General features: G+C 39.9%; 1 protein-coding gene across 2 annotated transcripts in view; it reads right to left on the reverse strand.

Annotated features, from left to right (window-relative positions):
• Window positions 1–419: 419 nt before the first annotated feature.
• The window catches only part of LOC129743716 (calbindin-32), a 266,038-nt gene continuing 254,132 nt past the window's right edge, over window positions 420–12,325 (reverse strand). For both annotated transcript variants that reach the window (XM_055735839.1, XM_055735838.1), the window contains 3 exons: window positions 7,689–7,745; window positions 2,616–2,687; window positions 420–2,556 (listed from right to left, as the gene is read on the reverse strand). In XM_055735839.1, the coding sequence (XP_055591814.1) occupies window positions 2,413–2,556; window positions 2,616–2,687; window positions 7,689–7,745 (273 nt within the window). In that variant the 3' untranslated portion in view covers window positions 420–2,412. The remainder of the gene's footprint in view (window positions 2,557–2,615; window positions 2,688–7,688; window positions 7,746–12,325) is intronic.

Raw genomic sequence — 12,325 nt, forward strand, 5'->3', positions numbered from 1 at the left:
GCATTTTTTTTATTACAATCTTTTACGATCGAGTTTTTTCTTCTGTTTTCATAAGTTGGTTATTTGTTTGCTCTTTTTTTTAGCTTGACTGTGTTTCGATTCAAAATGGTGTTTTATTGAAATTTTTATTCGCCTAACTGTGTTCGGTGTGTAGCTCAACGCGCTCAGATTAACAATTCTTGAGGGAGAGGATTTAGCGTTTTTTTTAACGTGGATTAAAGAGATGTGGTAATAGATTTGCAGTAGTATATGTAAGATTTTTTTTTTTTGTTAAAGACAACACTAGTTTAAAGCCTTCTTTCCACACGTTTTCAACCTTCGATCACTTATATTTTTCACGAGTCGAGGTAAAAGTACTTCACGTCTTCATTCCTACAATTTATCAACATTCATTTTTCCGAAAAGATTTTTTTCCTTGATATAACAACAATACAACAGGTTTTGCATTTGGGAAGATTTGTTTTGCATTTGTTATGGAAAATATGTTTATTGACATCTTTCTTCTTCGAGAAGTTTATTTTCGATTTTATAATAACAGCAACAGTTATAGAGGTTACACTTTTCTTTAGATGATAGACTTTTGATAGGTAGGTTTCAACAAGTGTTTTAGGAAAAAAAATCGGTTTAAGTTTAAGCTTACATCAATTCATCTGTCTCTGGCATCTGCGTTCTGTGTGAGAAACTCTTTAAGATAGACAAGCTTCGGTAAAATTCTATCTAAGGTTAGCGAAAATTTTTCCGTAATATTTTAAATAGAATTTGATGGTTGATTTATGTATTTTTTTAATTTCGAATAATTTCAATGCTCAATCAACTTTTGGCACGAGATTTTCGTTGAACGGAAACCATTGTTATTGGAAATCTCTAGTTTTGGTTGATGTTATTTCTGGTATTATTCTAACCTGTTACAGAGCTATCAAGCGATCTTTTGTTTTGCTTCTGCTGGTTAGAGTGTAAACATTGAAATACTTCGGAGGAATCTATCAAATTTAAACAGTCTAGCTTCAGATTGATTATAATTTTCAAAGAACTATCTACGATAGGAAAAGCGTTCTAATTTTACCAAAACTTAGATACGCAATAGTCAAAATACATAAAATCATGATGAAAATATAAACAGTTTTATAATAGACTTGAAAGTTTATAAGCACTTTCTTCTAAATAATCTTCAGTCATGCCAGATTTAAGAACAGATTTATCTAAACGTTCAAAAGTGTTTGGAAAGGAAATTATAGATTAAAATCATTTGAATGTAAACTCAAGTATCCACTTTGAATAGTGCATCTTATTTTTTGTAGTTTTTTTTCTGAAAGATAACATTAGTGTCTTAGCAATACCCATTCTTACAAGTTGAGAGTATGATTTTTGACAGATTTCAAGCCAAAATTTGCAAAATTAAGCATGATAACCTTCCACCAGAAGCCATTGAAACACTTCAAGCTCTCTCTTTTTCTTTATTAAATAAGAACATAAGTTTTGAAACAGTAGAAGATTAGATTCTCATAAATGGACTAATTTTTGTGCTTCATCTAATTTATCCGGTTGTGGATCATCCCCCGAAAAGGGATTTTCTTAGTTTTTTTTCGTTAGGGCCTTTCACCCCTTTGATTTTTCGATCATTTTGCTCTTCGTCGGTAGAAATGCCCTTATTGTTATTGTTTTGTTGTTCGTTTATTATTTTTTCTATTTTTCGAGGAATTCACAGCGTTAAACGCTGCTCGTACCAGCTCGATCGTTTTGCCAATTATGAACCCGATTTTTGATGTTGTTTTTCGCATTATTTGTTCCAATCTTTTTGTCCGCTAGATTCAGAATGATGCTCACTCAGTTTGGTAATTTTGTTCAAATTCTCCCCTTCCCAACTACTCTTTTATTTTTCAAATTTTCGCTAATAGTGTATTAATTTTTCGAAATAAGCCACTAATAGTTTTTGGTGTTATTCATTTTGTTACCAATTTCAGCTGAGATCATCTACTGTTTCTTGACTATCCGCTTGATGCGTCGATAGAAGTCAACTACCGGCAGAAGCTGGGGCTGCTCTGCGCCGCTACTGGCACTACTTCCGCTAGGGTGGTGTCCATTGCTGCTACTTCCGGTGGCGGTGGCCGCTTCTTCTACTCCGAAGATCTGGTGTTCTTCTACCGGTGGTTGTTGTTGAGGGTGTGCTGCGGTTGTTGGATTCTGCGATTGCTGTTGCTGCTGCTGCTGCTGCTGGCCGCTCTGATGTTGATTTCCCAGTCCTAGCATCATCCGGAACTTGGCAATGGGTTGCATCACCAGCTGGGTTGCGGTTGAACCGGATCGGGAAATCCTACGGCGGTGACTACTGCTACTGGCACCAGTACTACTACCAGCAGCTGAATATTGCGGGTGCGATGACGATGACGAAACGAGAGTGGTACAGTCCCCATATTACTGTTCGTCCTCTGGGGGTTGTTTGGCGAGCGCTAGCAGGATCATGGTGAGCTCCTTGCGGGAAATTTTGCCATCCTTGTCGTAGCCTACCCCCCGTAGGATGGTTTCTTCGAACTCGTTCAGGTCCTGGGCATCGTAATCCTGTTGGAAATTGGATGTTAGAATTTCAGGTGTTTATAACTTTTAGTCTTGATATTTACCTTTTTAACCAACTCCAATAGATCTTTTAGGAAACCTCGGAGCTCTTCATTCTCGATTGAGCCGTTATTGTCCTATAAGGAAAACAAAAAGGAATTTTTAAAAAATCTTTCAAATACAGAATAGAAAAAAGAGTATGAATCTACAACAATGCCATTTGGCATCTGAAAGGCTACGGCTGCTTTCCAGATAGTTTCGCCAGAAACCATCCTTTACTGTCCTGGAAATATGGCAAACCATCAATCCCTGACTCACGCGATTCTTCAACGCACCGATACTATCTACAGGATACGAACGGATCGAACGGATCAAACAGACTTCGCGTCATTCGTCATTAGCATGCGGGAAGTCAGTCAGTCCCCTGGCAATTTGAGATCCAGCAGTTCACCGGTGTAGCTTCCGAGCTTCGGAGCTCCGGACAGGTCTGCGCATTTGGCAACCGTGACTGGTAATTTCTCGTAAGCTTAACTAAACGAGAAATTATAAAGAAAAAACGAACCAAAAAAGGAAATCATACGGTTCACGTTGAGTAAATTATCATCAAAGTTCCTTAGAAATCAAACACTTTATTATTTACCCAATACGCAAAAAAAAAAACGTGGCAATATGAGTCATTCAAATACTTACTAAGCAAAAAGTAGTTGAAGCAAAAAAGGAATGTAGTTGGATGATTTTCGGTAGCTGTTTAGACTGAAGTGAAAAAAATGAAAACTTAGTGTTTATCACACAACAAGCTTATTTTTGGATGTGAACTTATGCCGGCCTAAAAAAAAGCAAGTCAATAGGACAGCTTGTTCATGTTCACAATTTCAATCGAGTTTGGAGGACACCCTGAACGTTTTGAAAACAATTAGGCGAGTTGGCCGTACAGCATAAAACATAAAGGCGAGTTGAGAAGACAGCCTGAGATGTTGGAGAGAAATCAAGCGAGTTGAGATGACAGCTTTAAATCGGAAGGCGAGTTGAGAAGACAGTCGTAGTAATTGATGAGAAATCAAGCGAGTTGAAGGGCAGCTTGAAATCGAAAGGCGAGTTGAGAGGACAGCCTGAGCAATTGATGAAAAAACAAGCGCATTGAGGGGACAGCCTGAAATCGAAAGGCGAAGACAGCCTGAGTTATTGATGAGAAATCAAGCGAGCTGAGAGGTCAGCCTGAGTAATTGATGAGAAATCAAGTGATTTGAAGGGAAAGCTTGAAATCGAAAGGCAAGATGAGAGGGCAGCCTGAGTAATGAATAAGGAAACAAGCGAGTTGAGAGGACAGTCTGAGTAATTGATGAGAAATCAAGCAAGTTGAGATGACAGCTTGAAATCGAGAGGCGAGTTGAGAGGGCAGCCTGAGCAATTGATGAAAAAACAAGCGCATTGAGGGGACAGCCTGAAATCGACAGCTTGAAATCGAAAGGCGAGTTTAGAGGACAGCCTGAGTAATTGATGAACAAACAAGCAAGTAGGGGACAGCTTGAAATTGAATGGCGAGTTGAGAGGACAGCCTCAGTTATTGATGAAAAAAACAAAACAAGCGAGTTGAGAGGACAACTTGAAATCGAAAGGCGAGTTTAGAGGACATCCTGAGTTATTGATGAGAAATCAAGCGAGTCGAGAGGACAGCTTGGAATCTAAAGGCGAGCTGAGAAGACAACCTGAGTTGAGAGTGGCTTGTGATATAGCTCAGTTGGCAAGTCTGTAGTCTCCTGAGCCGATGTCCGCGAGTTAGAGCCCAACAGTAAACATCGAACACAGTTGTACCGGATAGTTTTTCAATAATGATCCGCCAACTGCAACGTTGAATAAGTCGCGAATGGCATAAAAAAAAAATAAAAATAAAAAAAAAAACCGCGAGTTGAGAACAAAGCTTGAAATCGATAGGTGAATTGAAAGGACCGGCTGAGTTACTGATAAGAATTTCATGCGAATACCTCAAAATTGAAAGGCGAATTATGTAGGGATGGTCGCTTTTATTCTTTGTAGCAGGCTCAAGTCAACTTTCGGGATCCTGTCGTTCCAGGGTCTCGTACAGGAGTTTTGTCTTGGACAAATTGGTGGCAAGTTTTGGTCTGTTAGGTCGTACAGGAGAGAATCGGTTCTCATTCTTTCGGTCCACCGTTGGCAAACGCTCGCAGAGCTTTGGTGGAAGGCCATCTAGCACTCTCGGCCATCAGGGAAAAAGTTGGACTGGTGTGGAATGCTGAACTGAATATTCTTACACCTTGGTTGTAGAGAGGTTCCAGTTTATTGATCAGATCTACCTTGGCTGGGCAGACAAAATGTAGTCCGTAGAGGATTGACGGAAGTAACCAGCCGTGTAGGAAGAGAAAATGAGAGTCTCGATGGGCCATACTTGTATGGTATGAAATTTAGGCGGTTGTCTAGCCAGACTCCCAGTAGACGGGTAGGGTGTACTAGAGTGATTCTTTGACTATTCATCAAGAGCGAATGTAGTCTGCCGATCATCCTTCCAAGGGCCCAGTCAACTACTATGTTTACTGTATGCTGCAGTTTTCTTCTGGCGATCTTAGGAAACGAAGAGATTGAGAGAGCCGCTCGCTTTTCGGAGGCAAAATTCCAGGTCTGCCAGAGTAAAGTCTTTATCGTACTCTTGGTTGTTTGGGGTTGTGTCGTTGGAAGCAAGTGGAATCGTTGATTGAAGATGGAGCATGGAGATTGAAGAAAATTGTTCGTAAAAAGTATCAACCAGAATTGAGGATTGTTTAAGTGTCGTTGATTCAACAGATATCGGTAGGAGTTTTTACGGGGTTCCGAAATCAGCCTTTCCAGTTTCTCCCATTGAACATTAGAAGAGGTGCTATGGGGTGTTTCTCTTCTGTAACCTTTTTTGTTTATTCACTCAGGCATGTATATAAACATGTTAAGAAACTATAACTCCATGCGTCCACTCTCGTTCTCAACTACTGTCCAGGCGATATCTGAATCGGGAGCATACGTTCGCAATATAGGCCTCTGATATGGAAGCCCACACCTCAGAGATGGGAGCCTCCAGAGAATTGATGATTGAGTGAGAGGATGCACAAGCGTTCGCTTGAACGTAGGCCCATATAAACAAAGTGTCAAGGGGGTTCTAATCCGGACTACTCGGAGGCCAAGGATTGGTTAAAACCAGGCTTGTAAGTGGTCACCATCGTTCGAATTTTTCCGGAGACAACCACCACACATCATTCGTGACAATCGTGGAGAGCGCAATCGTTTGATCGGAGAGCAAATAAATGTCAAATGAAATTTTGATCTTTGTGGTGGTTAGTCGTTCGTCTTTCATCCCTCTTGCGTAGATGATCGAGATAATCATTCCACATTGTTCGACCAACACATCCAAACATCACCCGGCGCTGCAGAGTGGCGAATTTTTTTTCAACAGGAGGGAGTGAATAGAAAAGATTGCATTTGCTTATTGAGTCTGTAGGTTCTGCTGCCTGAAAGAGATAGGCGATGTCGTAAACTGTCGGGAATTATGGTCGTTTGACCATCAAATTATCCCTCTCGTGTACCAAGACACGAAATTTCGTTCGACAATCACACAAAGAAGAATGAATGTCGTTTCGTTTGATGGTAGTCGACTGTTCGGCAAGTTTTCGGTCGCATTCGTTTGATGGCACGAACAATGAAACTGATAAAAGCAGGCTGTGCGACTGTCAGAGAAAATGTCGATGGTTTACATTAAAACTTCATATTCTTCTCCTGCCAAGTTTAGGTCCGTGTCAAAGTATGGTAGGGGAACATGCCCTATTATGCGCCACCTAAGCGAATCGCTGATTTTCTATGTATTCCACGTACAAATTCTGTTAAAAATGGGTGTAATCGTTGAAGAAAAGTGTTTTCTACAAATGCCTATTATTTTTTATTACTCAAATTGCTGTAGTTGCTTCAAAAACTTGATTTTTAAAAACCATATCCAAAGCCACAGAACAAAACTGTGTTGCAAATAGGCACCGCTGTGTATTCAATACGCGTCTAGCAGCCGAACACACCCGAAAGTAGCCGAAGACCGAAAACACACCAATACTTACAGACACTTTGACTGGAAAGAAAATCAAAATTGGCTAATCAAAATTAAAAAAAAAAAAAAAAAGAAAAGTAGATTTTTTGGGCTGAATTAACGCTGAAAATATGGTTTTCAACTTTTTGTTCATTTCCATTGAAAATTGGCCTTTTTGAAAAATTTATGCTATTTTCAGCCTACTACGATTGGCGCGTTACAACAAGCGCATGGGCCGTTATAGAAAATACCCATAAAAAGCATACCTTTGCGAGTTCAGTATGATTTTTTAGTATTAAATCATAGTTTAGATTCTCCTCTATCGATGTGTCAGAAAATATTATCTTATTCGTTTGGTTCTACATGGTGACACCTTATTGAAAGTGTTTTTAAATTTAGATCGAAACGAAGAAAAACCCAAATTGTGAAATTACCACGACACAGGGGCATTTTAAGGGAAAATTCATACTTGCCATGACCAATCACAACATTTGAAACAAATTGGTAATATTTTGGTAATATTTCTCGGAGCGTAAAAATCAATAGAGAGGAGTTCAATATTTAAAACGCGTAACGAAACTGAGCGGCTGACTTGAGTAAGAGGGCGTCACATGTTTTTTTATGTGACGATGCCCCCCAGGAAATACACCCGTCACACGAATATGGATCCCATGGCGACGAACGTGTTAAGTCATCTTTAACCAATCGTTGCATGAAAGCATTTGAGATATTCGCTTGGATTCCGCTCCAGTTAAGTATTGGCCAATTTTATCACTTTTACAGTAAGTGCAGACTGTGGCCTTCCCCTATCCGGCTTCGTTGGACTTGGTCTATCTTTGAGAGGACGTTTTACGCGGCAAACAGTCGCTAGATTGCATCTGCATCCTACAGCCGCGCAATTTTCTTGGGATATTTTAGGTCACTCTCTCCTTCGTGCACATCTTGCTGATATAGCTTATTTTACGTCAAAAAAAAAATCAATTTTGTTCTAATCGCCAATAACAACCCAAAACAGAATCTTCAAATTTTTAAATTTTGTATGGGTCATACTATAGATTTTTAGACTCTTGCCGAAATTACTTACCCTGTCATAAAGTGAGAAAACTTTTTCGATGTCATCCTTGGTTAGCTTTGCAGCACCCTGCCAAGAAAAGTTGTGGAAGAAAAGGTTAAAGAAAAACACACTCAAATTAGTCTTCTTAAAAATAAAGTTGTAGAAATAGCTGGAAAGAAAATCATTTGCTGATCCGGAGATCAGAAAACGATCAAATATTTATAACGCAATGTACAGACATAGATATATAACACGAACTTCAGAACGAAATCAGCCTACAACAATGAACAAACATTGCAGCTGCAAAAGAGAATTCAGCAAATTTTTTTATAGAATAGTTAGGAACAGAATACTGTTTTCCTTTGTAATATTGACATTTTGTTGATCTCTTCTGAGAAATCAGTTTCGAAAACAGTTGCTCAAATAAACGTATAGACAGTTATTGTTTCAACAACAGTTTCGTTCAAAAGAAATCACTTGAAATGTCAAAAAAAGTGAAACGATAAAGGTTCATATTCCCAACAATAGCAACAACGATGTATATGTTCTTAAGACAACATTAAAATACCTTCGATCAATTAAAGCTTTCAATGACTTGGCAGAGAATGGGTTACGAACATTTAACATTTTAACGCACAACAGCAGCTTAATGAGTTTTAAACATTGTTAACAGATCAAAACGTATTGACAATTTGCATATAAGTAAAAAAAAAATTAATATAAGAAGAAAATCGAAAGTTGAGAAGCGTTTTTTAAAGAAAGCTTTGATATGGAAAACATTGCATATTTATTTAAATTGTAGGATAGTTCTGCCAAATTGAGAAGTGTAATTTTAATATTTGCTAAAGTTATCTACGGTAAGCACCTTTTCTATTTACTAAGCGTAAGTTAATGTGATATTTTGAGGAAATTATAAGATGCTACTTAACATGCAATTCTAAAATCATTTATGTATTTAATTTATAAGTCTTTTATTTACTATCTTAGATGAATAATTGTAGAAAATGAGAATTTCAAAATTGCTTAGGATTTTATATATTTTCAAATTTTTCTTTTTTTTACCTACTTTTTGATATTTTATAAGGTGCAAGTGTAATTTTTGTTCAACACCTAAATGTGCTGCTTCAAGCGGTTAGTTTTCTGGTGCACGTGTGAACCTCAGCGTAACCACGAATGTGGTTTCACTCACAACTTCCCAAACAACACCGTAAGTGCACAGCACATGAAAAACCAAACGCAGAACCATGCACGGTTTATTTCGCGGCCGGGCATCGTTTGACAAGCCCGACACTTTCCGGGGTGATTTTCGTATGAATATTTATCCTGATTTATCTGATAGGCCGTTTCCATGGTGCAAGTTGATTTCATCTGCGCTGTCAAACATTCGAATTCTAATTTATACAAATGTATGCGGCCCGAGCTTTGGCTGCGGAAAATTGGCAGAGCAACCGTGTGGATTTCCGCTTCCGAGCGAGTTCTCTTTCCCGGATGGTTAACCGAATGCCATTGGGGCGGAAGCTTTTCGCAAATGTGATGCGAATTCAGTGGCGAGATTTTGGTGTTGGTTTTGGCACATTTTGCTTCAAGCATCATACACCGAGGGAGGAAGATTGGGCTCATGATGATGATGATGAGTATCGTTCAATATAGGTACGCATATGCTTCGGTCTCCGGTAAATGTCAAATCATAAAGGATACTGATTTCCGGATGTCAAGATTTTGGGACACACTGTTGGGAGATTGTATCGGATATACCGTTGATTTGATTTTAGAGATGAGTGCATACACTACGAACCATTATTAAATTGGACAAAAAGGTAAAAAAAATGAGGAGGAGCATGAGATGGTATGGAACTGAAACAAAAGTAAATACTAGATACAGAACGTGAACAAACTAGGACGAATAATTTTTTTTTCGAATTTCTAGGCAAGGTTGCGAAATCACAGAGAAATCTGGTATTTCACAGAATTTTGAGCAAATTTTCAGTACAGATTCTGTGTCACAGAATTTGGGAAATGTTCACAGATTTCACAGATTTTTTTAATTTTGTAAGTATTTCTAAAATAATCATTTTTATGTCAATATAAATTATGGATTTTTAACTTTGTTTTGGAAAAACATAATAACATCGTTAATGTTAATTGAGTAAAATGTAACACAGAGTCAAGTTTTTATGACTTTACAAAGAAATTTAAAGGGTGATTCGGTCAAAATTTGGTCAAGGGAAAACGCGTGTAAATCGGTGAAATCGTTTATTTAAAAAATCAAATTAAATTTCTTTTTCAAGTTTAATTAGTATAAAATTTAGGAAAAATATTCAGTTAAGCTGCCGGTTTTCCAAATCCGAATTGCCGGGCCTTACGCTTAACCCCTGCCATCAGATTTTTTACAGCCACCTTGTTCACCTTCTTCGCCGCAGAAAGCCAGTTTGCCTTGAACTGCTGCTCGTCCTTAGCAGTTTTTTTGGTCGTCTGTAGGTTCCGCTTGACAATAGCCCTGTATTTCTCAATTGTGTGGAGCTCTGGCGTGTTGGGAGGGTTCTTGTCCTTGGGAACCACCTTCACGTTGTTGGTGGCATACCACTCCATGGCCTTTTTACCGTAATGGCAAGATGCCAAATCCGGCCAAAACAGTACGGAACAACCGTGTTTCTTCAGGAAAGGCAGCAGACGTTTATTCAAACACTCTTTCACGTAAATTTCTTGGTTGACAGTCCCGGAAGCTATGAAAATGCTGCTTTTCAAGCCACAGGTACAGATGGCTTGCCAAACCAGATATTTCTTCGCGAACTTTGACAGTTTCATGTGCTTGAAAATATTTGCTACCTTTCCCCTTCCTTTTGCCGTATAAAACACCTGTCCCGAAAGCTGCTTGTAGTCGGCTTTGACGTAGGTTTCGTCGTCCATTACCACGCAGTCAAACTTCGTCAGCATCGTCGTGTACAGCCTCCGGGATCGCGCTTTGGCCGTCGAATTTTGTTTATCATCGCGATTTGGAGTCACTACCTTCTTGTAAGATGAACGGTTGTAGACGATATACACCCAGCTTATTTGCGGCATCTCGGAGAGAGAGGTTACGGTTTCGCTTGAAACTACCGGCAACTCTCTTTGTCGTCTCAGCGGCTTCCGGTTTTCGATTTCCTCCCTATCCAGACTTCCTGGCTGTCGACAAACGTTCCCCAAAGACTTTAATTACATTTGTAACGGTTGATTTGGCAACTTTTAGCGATTTTGCCAGCTTTGCGTGCGAGTAGCTCGGATTTTCGCGATGTGCGAGCAACATTTTGACAACTGAAGAGTGAGTTCCAAAATCAAAATAGAAGTAACATTCTACACACACACACACACCTTCAAAATGAGGGGTGTTCAGGTTTTTTAAATGCAAAATTGAAAGAAATACGTCAAGTTGATATTGACCAAATTTTGACTGTATCACCCTTTATCAGGAACGTTAGCACGTCTCACTGGGGGCGCCCAAGTACCATGGAATGAAGTATGATTTCAAAAGTCAGTTCGTGTTTGGTGATCGTGCGAGTTAGACGCAATTTCTTCAAGCTCCAATAGTTTTTTTTTCTAACCACGCACCGTCGGCTTTAAAGCTGTGCGGTAACAATAGCTTCAATCCAAATTCCTAAGTAAAGAAAGGAATATGGCGGAACTGGAGTTAAAAGCGAATTCGCTCCGTATCAGATTCCAGCGTGGAAGCACGGAACCAACAGAAGCTCAAATATTTGAGTTTCTGAAAGGGAAACTTGGCCTCAAGCCCGACAATCTTTTGGCCATGTACAAAGATCGCCCAGAGTTATCAGTTATCGTTAAATTTAAAACTGATAGTGATCTGCAGGCAACGTTGCATAATCACCCAGGAACGATGGATTTCCATCACGGTACAAGTGGGAAAAGTGCGGTTCAACTGTCTCCAGCATCAGCTGTCGTCCGTTATGTGAGACTATTCAACCTTCCCCCGGAGATCGATGACCGGGAGATTTGGACAGCGATGTCAAAATTTGGCAAAGTTCAGCGAGCTGTTCGGGAAAAATATGGTGCCGACACCGGATTTCCTATCTGGACTTCGGTTCGTGGAGTCTACATGGAGTTGGACGAAGGAGTTGAAATCCCCAGCAGCCTGCATATTCGGAATATACGGGCTCGTGTTTTCTACGAAGGATTGATCAACAAATGCTTCAAATGTGGCAGCACCGAGCATTTGAAGGTCAATTGTCCCAAGAACTCAGTAAATGACAGGATGGACCAAAATCGTCGAGCGGAAAGCAAGCCGGAGGAGCAGGGAGTAGAAAACATTCAAAACCAGAAACCATCATACAGCACAATTGCCAGCAACACGTGGTCGAAACCGTTGAAAGTTCGATCACCAGCGATGCTCCCGAGTTCGTCTTCATCCGACGGCGCCCTAAATGGACTCACGAGTTTGAACGCTTTATTCCCGGCTGCAGCGAAACCGAGACGCAGCGCACAACCTTCTTCCTCTCCAACCCAGCGAAATTTGGATTCGACGATGGAAGCTACCGAAGAGGCGTCGCCAGCAATCGGTGATGCGAATGATGCGATGCCAACGACGTCAACCGATAAAAGCCACCCGAAAGATGTTACCGAGATGGGTATGGATTGCGTAGATGACAACCGGAAGCGAGGACGGCCGAAGGGGA

The sequence above is a fragment of the Uranotaenia lowii genome, chromosome 2 (assembly GCF_029784155.1).
Source record: "Uranotaenia lowii strain MFRU-FL chromosome 2, ASM2978415v1, whole genome shotgun sequence".
NCBI lineage: Eukaryota > Metazoa > Arthropoda > Insecta > Diptera > Culicidae > Uranotaenia > Uranotaenia lowii.